This window comes from Nanorana parkeri, unplaced genomic scaffold (genome assembly GCF_000935625.1).
Source record: "Nanorana parkeri isolate BGI_ZX_2015 unplaced genomic scaffold, ASM93562v1 scaffold1769, whole genome shotgun sequence".
In the NCBI taxonomy this organism is placed as follows: domain Eukaryota; kingdom Metazoa; phylum Chordata; class Amphibia; order Anura; family Dicroglossidae; genus Nanorana; species Nanorana parkeri.
This window is the reverse complement of record NW_017308037.1, coordinates 242,592-261,165: the sequence shown is the minus strand read 5'-3', so window position 1 is coordinate 261,165 and position 18,574 is coordinate 242,592. Positions and strand designations below refer to the sequence as shown.

Below are 18,574 nucleotides of genomic sequence, written 5' to 3'. Positions count from 1 at the left end.
TCCCGTCCACTCCACGATACTGTCTCCTGCCCACATTCACACTTGAGTCAAGTGACAGGAGCAAACTGTTGCAGCCACAGCCAGGGACACCCGCTCTCTGTACTGCTGTTCGTCTCCTTCACCTTCAGACTGCCTTCCCGCCTGCTCCCTGATCATGTTTCCGATCTCCTCAACATGTCTCCAAAAAGGACACTCTGATCACATGCCACAAAGGCACTGAATCACTGCCGTAGCCCCCCCGTGTCAAAGAGCCTAGCTGACAAGACCAGGATCCATCCTGACACTGCACCAGCTGTCTTCACTGACAATACCCATGCTGAGATCACAGCTGGTCGCTGTCACTGTTCTGCTCCCCCTGTACCACCAGAAGAGTACTACAGCAAGCTTTCTGACTGTACTCCACCACCATCGGAGAGAGTGTCCAGCAGGATCTGATCTGTGCCACACACATCCTGGAACTGGCATGTCTTTCTTCCAAAGAATAACGCTGTGTGTGCATTTCAATCTTTTGTCTTCCCCACCAGCCACCACATCCTGCCCCCTTCTGACAAATCGGTGAAACACGTTCCATGAGATCCTGGAAAGATTCCTAGAGAAGTTCACATTACGCATATGATTTGTAAGTGCAACTTAGTCACTTTTCTTACATTTGGTCTATTCCATAACATATTGCACTAGGTTGTGGCGCTTATTTGTTCCCTTTTCTTCCTTTATTATCTTTTAAAAGTTATTACAGGACAGCATTATCTCTCTTAAGGCTTTCCACCTCCTTGTGGATTTCCAGTACTGTGTTGATGTCTCTATATCCCTAATCTCTCTGTTAGCAGTTTAGTCAACTTCTTAGACATTCTGCCCAGGAATTTTGGGAGCATGGCTTCAAAATGGGCCAAGAAAGCAGAATCAGCAGGCAGAGATGAGAGTCAGCTTGCGAGAAGGCTGGTGCCATTCTGTTCGCTATCTTTAGAGCCTTCTTGATGGTTTTTGGGCCGGGCTTACCTCTCTTGTTCGCGTTTAAAATAACTATTGTGGGCACCAGGCTGTTCAGTGGGGTGTCAGGAGTGGAAAGGTACCAACTGAGCACCAAATAATCAGCCAAAATGTGAGTCAGTGGGTTTAGTTTCCCTGACTGATGCGGAGCTCACTTTGAATGCATACATCCAGGTGACTGCGCACATACGCCCCCATCAAAACATTTTTATGTTTACATCTTCCATCGTTGTATGTTGACAGCTATTATTTATAAAGTTTAAAGAAAACAACAACTAAAACACTAAGACTAATGCCTGGTTTGATTCAAGTAGCTCCTAAATTTTTTGGTACCACACAGGAGACATTGAAGCAGCACATTTATATTTTATTTTATATAGTTGACAATTAACAAACTGTCCATGTACGTTACTTTAGCACCGCTGAAAATAATGCATTCAGTCATTTTACAAATATTTTTTACCTTCAGTTGCATTTGTATCAGTGATGGTAATGTTCATCTTCTTTAAATTATTCCTTAGGCTAAAAAAATTAGATAAAAATTAATTGCAATAAAACTGATTAACATTTGAATCTGCCTGTTTTGCCCTTGTGTATAAATAGCATGGTGAGCATACTTCTAAAAAGAATAATCAATAACTAATGTATCATCCCATGCCCCCTACATACAAAATATAATGCCTTAAGGTGCCCATACACCTTACAATTATCTGCAGATTTTCTGTGGTCAGATGGAAACAGTGCAACAGATTGGCCCAGGTGGAGATTACTCCATCCACACAGTTAAGTGTAGATGGAGGAATCTGTTGCACCTTTTCCATCTGACCACAGAAAATCTGCAATGTCTGCAGCTGGTATATGGCCAGCTTCAGACATTGCCCTTTGTGGCCTTTCAACAAACTAGGAAAAGACACAAAAACATATCAACACATATCCTCCTAATTTTCACACAAGTTTAACTTAGTAGTTTTTCTGCTGCCACTAACAAATATGGGTTTAATAATTTATATGGAACACAGCCAGCAGCCACACGAGCACCTTGATATTTCCCAAAAGCCCCCCCAACAGTAAAAAAAAAAATAATAATAATAAATAATTTAAAAAACATCCTGGAGGCGGGGCGCTGGGTGACGTTACACGCCTGTTGGGGGGGGGCATGTTTTTTTCTTCTTGCTTTGGGTGCAAAAGGAGCTAGCTACGGCTCTGGCTAGCAGTGCTCGTGTGGCTGCTGGCTGAACGTGTCAGACGCCGCAGACGGGAAGGGGCGGGACACCTCTCCCCGTGTTCAACGTCAGCTACACGAGCACCATGGGAGGACAGGACGCCGGCACACGAGAGGAGACCTGGGAAGCTGCTGCAGTGGAAGTAAGAAAAGACAGACAGGGGAGAGACAGCAGAGAAAGTGAGAGAAGAGATAGCAGAGAGAGAGAAGAAACAGAGCAGAAACAGGGGAGAGAGCGAGGAGAGAGAGAAAAGACAGCCAAGAGAGAAGGCCGGTTCACACCACAAAGTCTGCGTTCTAGAGTGTTCGGCCTCTAGAATGCACTGGAATGCAAGTCGGCCGGCTCGCTGAGTTCAGGGGCGGGAGGGGGATTTATTGAAGTCCACAGTGCGATCGCTCGCACCCGGAAGGCAGATAGATTAGTGCCTGCATTTCAGTCCAGTGCAATGTACAAAAATAGTGCTTGCAGCAATTTTGCAGATCGCACCGGACCAGAACGCAGGCACTAATGTGCCTGTGTTCCGGATGCGGGTGATCACACTGCGGATGGGGGGGGGGCGTGACTGCGGTGCCATTGACTTCAAGGCACCGCCATGCCCCCTCCCGCCCCTGAATGCCGGTGTTTTTCATTGGTAGATCTCATTGAGCTAGTCATTTGAAAAGTAGATCTCCAAACGAAAAATTGTGGGCGTCCCTGTTGTAATGTGTAATCAATATGTTGGATACTATGGACATGATCTTAGAAGCATGAAAGACAAGAGATTTTAATATGGATCATCAATAAATTATGTTTTCATGAGACATATGAGATTCAGTGTATTGTATAACACCTTAAGAGCCCCTTAATGTATGCTCTTTTGAGTTTTTGATTTATGACAATAACAACATAAAGAGTAATAATTGTCTTGCCACTGGAGGACTCGCACAATATCCCTCGATTACATAGTTACATAGTATTTGAGGTTGAATAAAGACATTAGTCCATCAAGTCCAACCTATTAGGATCTCATTCTAGGAGTACCTGTACCCCTGTATATTACGGTCCCTTTAGAAATCGTCCAAAAGTTTCTTGAACAATTCCACATTGTTTGCTGAAATCACCGCCTGTGGCAGTGAGTTCCAGACCCTAACTGATCTTACTGTGAAGAACCCCCTTCGCCCCTTGTGCTGGGAATTTTTTTTCCCACCAATTTTAGGTGGTGGCCTCTAGTTTTTGTAATGGAGTTAATTTTAAACAGTTTATTGCTAATGTTGCTACCACCATTGAACATTTTGTACATGGAGATCATATCCCCCCTTAATCTCCTCACCTCCAATGTGAACATGTTTAAATTTAGTAGCCTTGTCTCGTAGCTCTGGTCCTCCATACCCCTAATTAGTTTGGTTGCCCTCCGCTGGACTTTTTCCAACTCAAGGACATCTTTTCTTAGTACTGGTGACCAGAACTGGACCGCGTACTCCAGATGAGGTCGAACCAATGATCTATAAAGTGGCAAAATTATAGACTTGTCCCTGCAATACATCCCCTTTTTAATACAGGACAAGACCCTGCTAGCTTTGTTTACAGCAGCCTGGCACTGCAAACTACCTTTCAGTTTGTGGTCTACAATGACCCCCAAATCCTTCTCCATTTCTGACTTCCCTAGCGGCATACCCATAATTGTATAACCCATTTGTTTATTTTTAATTCCAAAGTGCATTACTTTGCATTTATCGACATTAAACCTCATCTGCCACATTAATGCCCACTCCCCTATTTTATCCAGGTCCTCCTGTAATGTTATAGTGTCTAAGTCCGTGTCTATTACCCTCCCCATTTTGGTGTCATCCGCAAACACGGAAATATCGCTGTTAACACCCTCCCCGATGTCATTAATAAATAAGTTAAACAATATGGGACCCAGCACAGAACCCTGAGGCACACACACCCTGAGGCTCATTACACTACCCCAGTCTGAAAAGGTGCCATTTACAGATACCCTCTGGACACGTTCCCGTAGCCAGTTCTCTATCCACGTACACACCACCTCATCTATGCCCATAGCCCTCAGCTTGTGTAGCAAGCGTTTGTGTGGTACCGTATCAAAAGCCTTTGAGAAATCCAGATATACCACATCTACCGGCTTACCTCCGTCCATATCTCTACTTACCCCCTCATAAAAAGTTAGCAAGTTAGTTAGGCAGGAACGGTCTTTCCTGAACCCATGCTGATTGTCATTAACTATCCCGTTTTCCTGAACAAATTCTACCAGATAATCCTTTATTATGCCCTCTAGCATTTTACAAACTACCGATGTTAGACTGACCGGCTATTAGTTCCCAGGTTGGCACCTAGCCCCCTTTTTGAATATTGGGACTACCGTAGCCCTCCACCAATCACTGGGGATCCTACCAGTCATTAAGGAGTCCTTAAAAATGAGGATTAATGGTCTAGTTATAACCTGGCTTAATTCCTTAAGTACCTTGGGGTGAAGGTTATCCGGACCCACTGCTTTGTTTGCATTGAGCATTTTAAGTCTTTGTTGTATCCGGTTTCCGTCAACCACTGGGGTGGGTTAAATTGAAACGTGTACATCAGTTATAGCTCAGATAATAAAACAAATAGTGCCCTGCATAAATACATGTGGACTTTTTCTACGTATTGTGTTTGTTGTTTCTATGCTACTTCTATGAAACACTAGCCCCCCGCTTTGTTATTTAAAAACTTAAAAGCACCATCCAGGCCTCCACCTCTCTTCCCTTATGGCCCATTACTGCCATGCTTCCAAAGCCTGACAAAGAGGCATCGAATCTCCATAATTACAGACCTATTTCACTGTTAAATGTAGATTATAACACTTTCAAAGATCTTAGCAACCAGACTTAACATGTTTGCTCCCCACAGACAGGCACCAAACAACTCCTGGAATGCTTGTCTTTAGATATCCATAAGGCGTCTGATGTAATTTCATATGTACTATAAGGCGCTACTATAATGTATATTTCAAGGTGGAGAGCAGGTTTAGCATTACTTTGCCAAACATGCTCTCCACTTTCGCCTAGATATTCAACCTCGCGATCAACCAGGAGAAATCCTCAGTATTTAACAGCTATTCACCATCTGACATGGTCACGACTTTTCAAGCTAAGGTCTTCTTCACATGGCACAATACCCAATTAGAATATTTGGGAATCAACATAACTAGGGACCACCAATCACTAAACACCTCTAACTATGTTCCTATCTTTCAGAAACTCAAAGACAAAATGGTTACCTTGCCACAACACAGCCTCTTTTGGATGAAGAAGTTGAACGCTATCAAAAAGACAATACTTCTTAGGTTGCTCTGTCTTTTCTGCACCCTACCAACCCCATTTCTAAAATTTCCTATCAACTCCTTCCAGAACCATGTCATGGACTTTCTCTGAAATAAGAAAAGGCCCATAATCTCCAAATTATGTTCATCCATAAAACATGGGGTGGCCTAGGTCTCCCAAATGTTTTACCTTCTTTCAAGCGGCACAGATAGTGTCATTGACAAGTCTTTGATTGCTACCGTAAGCCCCATCTAGGTAGAACTGGAAGTCCAACTTTGTTCTCCAATCTCAATTCACTCATTACCATGGCTCCTGCCTCGTGTACAACCTGCAACTATAAGCTCCTTTCTTCACCACACCCTCAAAATATGGGATGGAAAGTATTACAGCAAACTAATTTTCTCACATTAACCTCTGCTACCGATTTTGGGGAATTTGTTGTTCCTCCAGCCTGCAGCCACTAGCAGTTTTAGATAAGGGATCTCAAACTCAATTCACTTGGGGGCCACTGGACAATTTTTCTTCTCCATTGGGGGCCTCTTGCCAACTATCATACTTCAAAATAAAATTTAACTATATACGGTACCAGTGTTAATGTCTGCGTGTATTTATAATGTTAGCATATGTATTTGTGATGCTTTCATTGTATCTAATGTCCTTATTTTTTTTGTGTTGGTTTGTGTGTGTATTGTCAGGATTTCTGTGAGTGATGTCAGTATGTGTGTCATATCAGTATGTATACATATGTATATGTGTGCAGTGTCAGTATATGTGTTTTTTTCTCACCGGTTTTAATTTTAATCAGAGGACCAATAGATTTACATATTCACTTACACACAGAAATACGCACACACAGAAATGCTCACACCTTCCCACACACACACACAAATATGTACACAGAAATGCATCCAGGGAGAGTGATTGTTTTGTAACTGTATGTAATCATATCACATACAATTACATGCGGTGTGCTGGCATTTACATGCAGCAGCTGTCACCTGAGCATTAGCTTGAATGGTGACAGCTGTTGCTTGTAAATGGCAGATTAGGGATTCCTGCTGCAGGAAAATGCAAATTCCTGATGCAGGAATCCATAAAGGGTGTGAATGGGGCCCACACAGACAGGGGGAAAAAACAACCCCCCATACACACAAACGCTAATACACAATAATATAATCCTCCACACACACAAATAAAATAAAAGAAAGAGCTCCCTCAGCTGCTTACATTTTTGCAAGGAGGCACAATCCCTGGTGATCCAGTGGTTGATTAGTAAGGTCTCAACCTTTGGCTGGTGCAGACATTACTCATCCTTCTTTTCGGCCAGCGCACAGTGAAGGCTGTCAGAGCGCTGGCCGAAAAGGAATTACTGAGTGCCGACACAGCCAGAAGCAGATATGCGGTCTGCATCTGACAGAGATGCAGACCTTGTAGCTGCTCCCCCAAGTCAGGTACGCGGTCCATAACTGCGTGCCTGACTTGTCATCCGGCTGCGGGTAACATGGTTCCGGATCGCGGGCCGGTATTTTCAGACCCCTGGTTTAGATGGCCAAGGTCACATAATTTTACATGGCTTTACACCTTATTAGAAGGGGAATTGATCTACAAGTGGCCGACAAATAGAGACAAATTCCAAGCACCCTCCACTGAATATTTTAAATATATAAAGATTAGACATTTGGTCTCGTCTATCATACTTGACAAAAACCCCACTGCCCAACTGAATTTTTGAGTGCATTTGCCACTACACACATTTGGCACCCAAAGATTTTTCTACCATTTACTTACGTAATTCTTTATCGACCCATTCAACCCACAGTTACGTTTCTAAATTGGAACTTGACCTTAAGACATCCAAGTCTGATGAACACTGGCAACAAACATGCACCACAGTGACCACCTGCACCATTTCATCTTTAGAATCTGCATTTAAGGTTCTCCCAAGATTGTACATGGTTCCAGATAGGCGCATCTCCACCCTGCACAGTCTGATAAATGCTTCCACGGATGTAATGCTACGGGAGATGTCATATACCACCAGATATCTGGTGGAACTGCCCGATCTTAAACAGGCTCTGGATCCTCACTTCCAAAAGATCCTTAGCTGGCACTCCTCCACCTACAACCCCCATCTCCCTAGGGCTGCAACAACTAATCGACTAAATCGATTATAATCGATGATTGAAAAAGCTGTCAACTTTTTCAATCATCGATTAATCGTCTTCCGATTAGTTGGCCCCGTTCACGGCTCCACACACACTGCGCACCGCACCTCCTCCCAACCTCACGCTCGCCGCTGCCAGACCCGTCCACATCCATCCTCACCGCCCACCCACATCCACGATTGGAACAGGGACACGGGGAGAAGAAGTGAGGTGCAGGTGTGGGGGGATGACAGCTGCCGATAGACAGGCCCAATCTCAGAAGCAAGTTGCTGTAAGACTGCTCAGGTAAGCCTGCACTTTCCCCCCACATGGTGCTCTATAATGTATTGCTGGGATTTGTATTCCTCTATAGCTAATGGTACATTGTGCTGTATATGATACAGAGCAATATACAATCAGCTATAGAGGAATACAAATCCCAGCAATACATTATACATTCTAAAAACAAGGATCAGCTCTGGGGAACTGTTTTATTTTCATCACATCAGCTCCTGATTTAGGATTTGCAACACAATCCCTTTAGGCTGGGTTCACACCTGAGCGTTTTTTGTATGCTCGTTTTTTCGTTCAGTGAAACGCGCATTTCACTGGCGGTATGATTTTTTCCCCCTTTATTTTCTCTATTTTAAAAATAAATACATTATTTTTTAGTTTCACTTTTAAACTTCCCGCCGGCTCCGCGCCCTTGCGACGCGGCCGCCGCCAATGACACAGTGGGGATCGCGGACAAGGTAAGACAAAACGCCCCAAAGAAGCTCCTGTACTTCTTTGGGTGCAGGGAGTTTTGCAGCACGTTCCTTCGCGCTGTAAAACGCCCAGGTGGGAACCATGCCCATAGGCAATCATTGGTTTTCACATGTTGAGCGTTTTACAGCACGTAGGAACGCACTGTAAAACACCCAGGTGTGAACCAGGCCTTAGTGTTCCTGCTAAAGCATACACTGCACAGAGTAAAGAAGGGTACTGGATTGGTGCACACTGTTTTACCGATCACATTTATTAACTACTGGGCATGCACGCTGGACCACTGGTACTAGCCTGCCATGCAGCACGGGTCAAGTCAGGGAGGGCCTTCACTGCAACAGGGGGGAACTAAGAAGCTGCATTTTAATCATCTGAACTGGTGTGGTGTTTTGGCTGTACAGTTTTAAAATTTTGGGGGGAGGGAACTCGAAGGATGCAGTGAGGTGCTAGCCTCCAATAAAGGCAGCTCTTGAACTGACTGTCAGCAACAACAGCCTGATGCTGTGTATTGAACACAAATTTTATACACATAGTTATAACTGAAAAAAATACAAATATAGATAAAAATATAGATAAAAGAAATAAAAAAATTGCAAATAAAAAATGCAGTGTATCAATCTAGAGACAAAAGCCAGAAATATTGTACAGTAAGGGTGAATTTACACCAAATGCGTTGCGGCTCTGCTGGATGTTTTTACAGCGGAGTCCCAATGCAAGTCAAGGCAATTTGCCTTGTCACGGATGGACACCATTCACACCACCAGGTTGCAGTGGTAGCCTGGTGGTGTGCTCTGCAAAAAGTACTGCATGACCAAACATTTAAGGAGGAAGGAATTCCAGAGGATATGAGAGACTGTGGAGTAGCCCTGGAGTCCAGCAGGCCTGGCCTGAGCTGTGTCCAGGATCAGACCCATATATTCCAAGCAATGAACTGATTCCAGCACAGACTTCTAAAGGTTCAGGATCCAACCGAACCTTTTCAGGGGCTGAACTGTCCACATCAAATTGTTGGTCAGGACCTGTGCCAACTTTTCTCTCAACAGGAGGTTATCCAGATACCCCACAATTAGGATGCTCTGTGAGCATAACAAGCAAGCCCAGAGTCCTGAAAATTCTGTATGAAATCTACCCGGTCCTTTATCAGGGAGACTTTTGGGGATTGGTAGACATCAAGGACACAAACTTGAATGTCAATATTGTTCCAGCACGTCAGCGGTTCCTTGGATAGGAAATAAGATGGGAGACATCCATTAACCCATTAAAGCAGAAGTGCAGGGCTGCCAACATGAACGCTAATCATCACACAGAGGATTAGTGTGGAGGGCCCACATGACAAACATAATAAAACTGGGGACAAAAGAGACCTCATGCTGGCATCAGATGAGGTTTGAAAATCCAGCTTATAAAATTTAAGAGAATGTATGAATAGAGAACCAGGTGGCAGCCTTGCAAAGCTGAGAAACATTTGCCTAATGCCTAAAAGGCCCAAGAGGCACTCACTGATGTAGTCGAGTGGGCCTTGACATAGATAGGTGGAACCTTGTTCTTAAAACCATAAGCTTGAACAATGATCCTGTCCAAGCCAACGAAAAATGGTAATCCCCTTATGGGGACCATCAGGAATAAAAAAGTATTTCTAATGGAAGTAGTGGCTGGGAGTTAAACCTGCAGAGTATGAACCTCATCCAGACAGTGAAGGAAAATGTATTTCTGATGTACTGCTGCTAGACACAGAAAGACATGGAAGAAGAAGGGCCAAATGCTGATCTAAACCAATGAATAAAAAAATCAGAATTACTCCAGGAAATACATAGTATTTGGAGTAAACTTACTTGCACCAAGAGAAGTATGCCTTCCATATGCGTAGGTACACTTACAGGAGGTAAGACTTCCTAGATTTTAAAAGCATGGGAATTACCAAATCACAGAGACCCCCTTTCTTTCAAGACCTGGGCTTCAGCAGCCATGCCATTAAAGCCAGCGACCATAAAGCAGAGTGGTAAACTGGACCTTAAGATAGGAGATCTGGTCAATCTGTAGGAGCCCACAGGGTGTTTGCCAATAGATTGGTCAGGTTGCAGTACCACACACGCCTGGACCAGATGGAGCTACGAGTGCCCTCCATCTCTAGCCTGTGTAGTAGAGCAATCAGTTTCAGAGGAAGAAAGGTGTCGCTCAGGCTGTTCTGATCCCAAAGAGTCACTAAAACATCCACTGTTTCCACTAGAGGATCTCTGTATTTAGAGACAAAGTTGTCCCATTTCTTGTTGAACCTGGAGGACCACATATGTCATTCCCCACCAGTGAAACAGGTCCTGAAACACATCTGAATGTAGGGATTATTCCCCCTGGTCCAGGCACTGCTAGCTGAGATACTCTCACCTGCTCATTTTGCACAGCTGGTATGTGAACAGCGGACAGGGCTGGAACGTGGAGTTCTGCCCTGACATTAATTCTTTCGACCTCTTTTACCACAGCCAGACTTCCCTGGGTTCTCCCTGATGGTTGAGTTATGCCACTCTTAGGCCCCATTCACACTGAGCGACATGTACCTGGAGCGGATTTCCGCGCGATAGATATAGTGCGACTTTTCGGGCGACGATCGCACGACCTTCACTATTGGGCTGCATGCAAATGTTCAGTGCTGCAGGGGCAGCCAAATCATACAGATTTCCAGAATGTTGATTGAAAGATGGAATTCTTCCAGCATCCAAATCCCCTGCACTAACAAAGTGTCTAGGACTCCTCCCAAGCACTTCAAGCGGGCATTCATTGTGATGATCTTCCATGACTGTGGGAGGCAGGATTTTCCCAACTCCAGAGCTGGATTGCTGAGTCATCAGGTCACCAGGACAACCTAGGGATTGGGGTGCGGATGATAGGATAACTAGCAGGGCTACAAAATGGTAATGTTGAGTGTCCACAGCAAAAATGAAATAGGCATGCAAGTATGCATCCTTGGTGTCCACCAGTGCTAGAAAATCTCCCTTGGGAAGATTATGGCAAACTTGGTAGATTCCATGCAGAATTTTTGGATTTGTATAAAAACTAGGGATGCACCGATACTAGCATCAGTGCCGATACCGAGTATTTGGGCGAGATATCTTTCTCGATACTGGAACTTTCCCGATACTGGAAATCTCCCTCTGACCGGCAGTGCCGAGAGGGAACATGGAGCTTGGAAGCTGGCTGCATGCTGTTTGGCTGGCTCGATGCTGATTGGCCGGGAAGCCGGCTTCCCAGCCAATCAGTGTCGAGCCGGGCAAACAAATCATTCCCCTCACATAGATCCTTAGCAGCAGTCATTACCGTGCCAGTCCCTCGGCCAGCTGGGCAGATACCACTCTCCAAGATCTGTCCACTTCTCCTGTGTGCACAGCGCCCAAATGATCGGCCCTCAGCCTGCTACTGCGCATGCACAGGATTTCTGAATGAGAGTGAAGATTATGGCAAACTTGGTAGATTCCATGCAGAATTTTTGGATTTGTATAAAAACTAGGGATGCACCGATACTAGCATCAGTGCCGATACCGAGTATTTGGGCGAGATATCTTTCTCGATACTGGAACTTTCCCGATACTGGAAATCTCCCTCTGACCGGCAGTGCCGAGAGGGAACATGGAGCTTGGAAGCTGGCTGCATGCTGTTTGGCTGGCTCGATGCTGATTGGCCGGGAAGCCGGCTTCCCAGCCAATCAGTGTCGAGCCGGGCAAACAAATCATTCCCCTCACATAGATCCTTAGCAGCAGACAAATCATTCCCCTCACATAGATCCTTAGCAGCAGTCATTACCGTGCCAGTCCCTCGGCCAGCTGGGCAGATACCACTCTCCAAGATCTGTCCACTTCTCCTGTGTGCACAGCGCCCAAATGATCGGCCCTCAGCCTGCTACTGCGCATGCACAGGATTTCTGAATGAGAGCCCTGGGCAGTCTGCGCAGTAGCAGGCTGAGGGCCGATCACGTGGGCGCTGTACACACAGGAGACGTGGGCAGATCCGGAAGAGCTTGGAGAGTGGTGTCTGCCCAGCTGGCCGAGGGACTGGTACGGTAAAGACTGCTGCTAAGGATCTATGTGAGGGGAATGAGGTGCCTGCAGAGTGGGGATCATGTCACCATATTGTCAGATCTGTTTGGCCGGCTTTGATGCCGATTGGCTAGGTAACCGGCTTCCCGGGCAATCAGCATTGAGCCAGCCAAACAGAATGGAATCGGCTTCCCGGGCAATCCAGAAGCCGGGTGGTGGGTAATGACATGCCGCCTGGCTTCCTGATTGCCCGGGAAACCGGCTCTATGCTACCGGAATCTGTACTCGGTATCGGCGCGTACCGTAATATAAATATCAGTACTTGTACTCGATACCAAAAAAACGGTATCGGTGCATCCCTAATTAAAACATTTAAGACTTTAGGATCCATGATGGGGTGAATGCCTCTCTTTGGTTTTTGGACAATGAAAAGTTAAAAAATAAAAACACCCTTTTTCCCTGTTAACTTCTTGGTTCAAAAGCTCTGCAAGAGCTGAATGGAGGTCTACTGGCCTGTGCGGAGACACAAGTAGGTTGCACAACATGAAGCAGAGTGAAGGCAGAACTCTAGCTTGTAGCCCCTGGACACCTTGTTTCTTACCCTGGCATGAGATATGCTTTCTGGCCAGGTGTCAACAAAGGCCAACAAAAGACTTTGAAAAATGGAAATGTCCCTCCATAATGAAGTGGACTTGTATGCAAAGCTTGGAGGATTTAGAAGCCCAAGGTTTTTTTGTTGAACTGGGTCACTCCCTTATAATTGTCTTTCAATGAGAGACCTGGGAAAAAAGAAAATGAAGTATTTTTGGCTTCACAAATAAGATTTGCCATCTTTAACCCCTTAGTGACCGAGGCTTTTTTTTCAGTTTTTTGTACCTATGATATAATCCCCATTTTAGGCCTGAAAATTACTTCAACCCAATCACATGATATATTTTCTGAAAGGCAAGACCCTGTAGAATAAAATGTTGGGAGTTTAAAATGTTTTATGTTGCAAGATATTAGCGCAACGTATTATCAAACCTCTAAATGTAGTGAAAAATGCCCTTAAGTGCCCCAAAACACAATTAAATACAATTGTTTAATAAAATATAAAAGATGAGGTTACAACGAGTACATAGATACCCAACATGCCCAGGTTAAAAATTTGGTGCGTCCGTGAAACTGTGACAAAATTCAGTACCCCAAAAAGTCCATAGACGATGGTTTAAAAGCCCCCACAGGTCACCAGTTTAGAGATACACATAAATATTGGCCTTAGAATTATTGCTCTCACTCCAGCGTGCGCGGCGATACCCATGCCGTAGTGCATGTATGTATGTGTGTAGTGCATGTGTGTAGTGCGATTGTCGTTTTCATACGTAGACGCACCCGACGCGTGTTTACGTGAAGACGTGCGTGCTTTCAGGGGCTGGGGGTTTTACATTTTTTAAATTATTATTTTTACATTTATTTAATTTAATATTTTTTCTGTCTTTTTTATTTGTATTTTTTTGTCTTTTTTATTTGTTTTTTTTGTCTTTTTTACTTTACTTTAATTGTTATCACATATGGGAGCTTACAAGCCCCGTGTGATAGCAGATTGGCAGTGACAGGTACTCTTTAAGGCGATGCTGTTACACTTGAAATAAGCTATTGAAGTGCAGATCACACTTCAATAGCTTATTGCTGGGCTTCAGGAGCCCAGCAGTGACAGCTATGGGACCGGAAGTGATGTGATCGCTCCCGGTCCCATAGTACGGAGAAGGGATCGGCGAACAGAGGTCTCGCCACCCATCTCTTCCCCAGCTTCCTCCGACACCAGAAGCCGGTCCCGGGCCCGTAGAAGTGGCAACGGAGCCCGGGAAACATGGCGGGGGAGATGGGCGGGGGTGTCGGGCGGCCCATTTACCGGCTTGGAGAAGCGATAGGGCGACAGCTGAATCGCCTGATCACTTCTGTTGTAAAGCCGACAGTCGGCTTTACAACTGTAAACAGAGTCCCGGCATCTTTAGCCCCCGGGAGTCTGTTTAAACGGGCCCGGTGCCAGTGACGTACTATGGACTATGGTCCTTAAGGGGTTAAAGCTTAGGCTTCTTTTGCTGGGGCAAATACAGTAAGTACCCTTTCTACCAGCGATGTCCTTCATGAAATTGTGAACCCTGAGAAACCCTGAGGTCAGGTGGGTGCTGTAGTGACGGCAGATGCCTCTGCAAGTTACATGAAATCGTTAGAAAGTCACTCGCACTCCAGCTTGATGTTTAGTCCATCTCTATATTGACTATAGTGTCACATTGTAGAGTGACATTTCGGAGTGCGAGTGACTTTCTAACGATTGCACCAAAAAGATGTTCACCATCAAAAGGCACGAACAGCAAGCGTTTTTCTAAACTTCTGCTCTGCAGACCAAGCTTTCTTTATGTTCACAGACAGAAGATCCCACAATTGTCCTTGGTCACTAGGTTGTGACCCAAGTTGCACTGCAATGGAACGCATGGCATTGCACTGCCACGTTCTGGTGCGGGCGATCGAACTGTGGCTGGGTACCAGAACGCACAGTAGGTGTGATTGCGTGATGTCGTGCATTAATCGCATTGGACTGTGTGAATGGGCCTTCAAAAACATTTACAGACACACACAGCCAAAATCTCATACACACTCCCAAAAAACATATTTCTTTTTTAAGATCCACCCAGTCTCCCTAATTTAGGTGTTGGGCACACATGTTATATAAATATATAGCCCTATCTGTCTTCCAAAAAAAAAATATATAATATGTGTGGGTGCACTTAGTAAGAAAGTATATTACTGATGTGGAAGAATCACACAGCAAAAATGTAAAAAGTGCGTCAGTCATTAACAAACAGAAACTAAAAACAAGCTCAGTCATGAAGAAATTAAACACGGGAGCATCCTCAATAGCTACAGTCAGTGGCAGAGCCCACTTCTTAAAATCCTGATCAAACAGACATTGGTCTGCAAAACCTTTGGAAGGAGTAAATAGTCAGGAGTGTTCCAGTCCTCATACAGAACATGTTGGCATAAGGAGTGTACTGGAAAAGTGTATCAGGTCCTCTTTTAGGGATCCCATACTGGTAATAGCACATGTAGGACCAACAAGCTTTCCATCCAGCAGCCTTCATGAAATTGAACAGGATAGGCCTATCCAGATAGCTGGATAGAAATACACAGCTCAGCAGCATGTAGATGATTGAAAAAATATATATTCAGAAAAAAAAATTAAATGAACCACTGGAAGACTAGGTGTTTACACCCTCTTCCTGTCCAGGCCATTTTTCAGTATTTAGCGATGCGGTACTTTGACTGATATTTATTCCGTCATGCAACGCTGTACTGAAAATAATTTTATACCATTTTTTGGGGACAGATAGAGCTTTCTTTTGGTGGTATTTAATCACCACTGGGGGTTTTATTTTTTACTATATAATGAAAAACAAAACCAAAAATTGCGGAAAAAAAACTGTTTTCCACAAGTTATGAAACATGTATTCTTACCCGTATTTTTGGTAAAATATAAAAGATGGGGTCATGTCGGGTAAATAGACACCAAACATGTCAAGCTTTAAAATTGCGTGTGCCTGCGAAATTACAATAAAATACTATACCCAAAATTGGCCATAGGCAACGCTTTAAAAGCATTTACCGCTCATCAATTTAGTGTTATCAGTGAATAATGGCAATAAAATTATTGCCCTCACTCTGACGTTTGCAGTGATATACGACATGTGTGGCGTAATGGGCGCAATCGTCGTTTTCGCACCCGACACATGTTTGCGCGCGTGTATGTGGGACTGGGAATTTTGTGGGTTTTTTTAAATTAATATGATACATATATTATAATATAATATACATCACTTCCGCATTCGGACACGGAGAGGAGCTTGGAGGGAGATCGTGTACTGATCTCCTGTCTGAAAGCTGCATTGCTGGTCTGAGGGGCTATATCTAACCGGCCAAATCTTATTGTAGGCGGCAGTTTAAGGCAATCTAAATCCTGTGTCTCTAATAAATTATAAGCAAATAAGATTTTATACAGCGTCTCTAATCATTTGTTGGTGGGATCCTTAAATACTGGGGCATCCTTTACAGAAATTGTCAGTGCTTTGTTAAGGCGGGACACCGATCAACTGTGGGAACTGAGCACTTTTTGATAAAGGCCTTCTTAAATGGAAATTTAATTGCAATTGAGTTTCCTGGTCAATGAACAAGACGCTTGGGATTAAAACGTGCATCTGATCCATTTTTGTAGTATTAGGGCCTTTTACGGATCCTTGACTGGTATAAGAAGTTGTGGAACTTACAGGCTGCTCTCCTTTAGGTTGGCATGCACAGTATTAATAAAAACCAAAATGAGCTCCCACATCCTGGAAGGTTTTGCAGCTGCCGGCAACTTCTCAGGGGCAATCTCATCCTGCAAGGATTTGTGTGTCTGTTCATTAGATAGAAGTTCTGCAATCGAAGGCTCAGAGACTGCTAAGGCAGATAAGTATTCTGCAAGGGCAGGTGTTGAGGTATGCGTATGTGCTCTGCAGTCAGTCAGCAATTAAAATTACAATTTGAGCCCATAAAATCCTGTATAACTGCAGTGAAATCCAAGAAAGCCAAGGAAGTCTCAGAGGATTGTAAGAACTCAAGCAGTGGACCAGGTTCTGTGCTACTGGTGTCAGAACCTTGAGAGGAAACACTGCAGGCTACACTGGAACTGTTATTGTATCCTGAGCCAGAGGTAGCCGACACAGAGGGCTTGCTCTTCTTGTGTTGGGGATCCCACATATTGTCAAGCTTGAATTCTGGGGGCCTCGTCTGCAGTGTCACAGAAACCAAGGACACTCAGCTGCACAGTGTCCTGGCCAGCAATGACACTTGGTCACACAGTGTTATTGCTGGCTAGGGCACTGGCCCCTTGCTATCTGCATCTTAGCAACTGCTGAAGTTGTGTGGAAAAACCACCAGCATCCTAGCAAGCAATGATGTTCAGTTGCACAATGTCCATGGTTTCTAGTGTGTCTGTGCACATTGAAGGCTTTGTGACAAATTAATGTACATGTTTCTGATATGTACTGTTGTAGTCACCAACATTTGTCATATGGTGGCAAAACACTCTTCTAAAGAGTGCCTGTGCCACCCTTTATGAATTATGAATAACCAAGCTGAGATTACTTTTTAAGGTTTACACCTGTACACTCCTCACTGAAGCAGCCTAATATGTTTGTAGTCTATATATTACAAAATGAACTGCAATCTGTACTCACTGATCATTATGCTGTAGAGCACACCAAGATTTTAGTTCAAGTTCTTTCACTTTTTCTTCTGCCTTGTACACATCTTCAGTTCTAACTGGCCTTTTCTTCATACCAGCGATCTCTGATAATAAAACCTGTGAAGTTAGGAGCATAGTTATATTTTCTAAAATTAATATTCTAAACAAACATTCAGGCATTCCAGCTAATATTACATCAAACGTGAACTCTATGTTTCAGCTAAATGTCAACTCTATGTTTCAGTTAAATGTTATAAGTGTTTACTACTTCAATAAACAAAATTATATATATGTATGTATTGCTTCTGACCTGAAGAAGAGAGGTTCACTCTCTTCACACTTTTTAATATGTTTCTTTGCGGCTTAACAAAATAGGAGTCTTTAAATGGTGCATATATTGGGGGAAATGGGTGTGGTTACGGGGGCGTGGCCACTAAAGGGTGTGGCCACTGAGGGGCGCTGTAAAGCTTTCTCGCACAGGGCGCCTAAAGGCCTAAGGCCGGCCCTGGTTACATTATACATTCACTTCCTCATAAATGTAGTCTGTAAAGTTTTTATTGCTTAAGTTTTTGCTAAATACCTATTGATCCTGCCAATTACCCTTGGTTGCTATTACAAACTGACCAGACTAGGCATTAAGGCAGATTCCTCCTAGCATGGTCAGTTTTCCTTTCTTTTCCTGACTCGGGACCTACAGGATAGAAATGGAGTGCCTGTATTCATCTCATAGTCAGATTCAGTTGCCACACCCCTGTGTAGCCCTCCACAGTTTGATTAGAATGGTAGGAGCCACTCTGTCTGCATAACGGCTTAGGATTTCCATTAAGCTCCTAGTATGATGTCTGCAGAAGACTTCAGTGGAAAATGTCAAGAA

The 18,574-nt window shown here is 44.1% G+C and overlaps 1 protein-coding gene across 1 annotated transcript in view; it reads right to left on the bottom strand.

Moving 5' to 3' along the window:
• Window positions 1–500: 500 nt before the first annotated feature.
• The window catches only part of CUNH6orf118 (chromosome unknown C6orf118 homolog), a 40,443-nt gene continuing 22,369 nt past the window's right edge, over window positions 501–18,574 (bottom strand). Inside the window, exons 4-6 of the mRNA XM_018571505.1 lie at window positions 17,693–17,817; window positions 1,451–1,509; window positions 501–589 (exon numbers count right to left, since the gene is read on the bottom strand). Of these exons, the coding sequence (XP_018427007.1) occupies window positions 501–589; window positions 1,451–1,509; window positions 17,693–17,817 (273 nt within the window). The remainder of the gene's footprint in view (window positions 590–1,450; window positions 1,510–17,692; window positions 17,818–18,574) is intronic.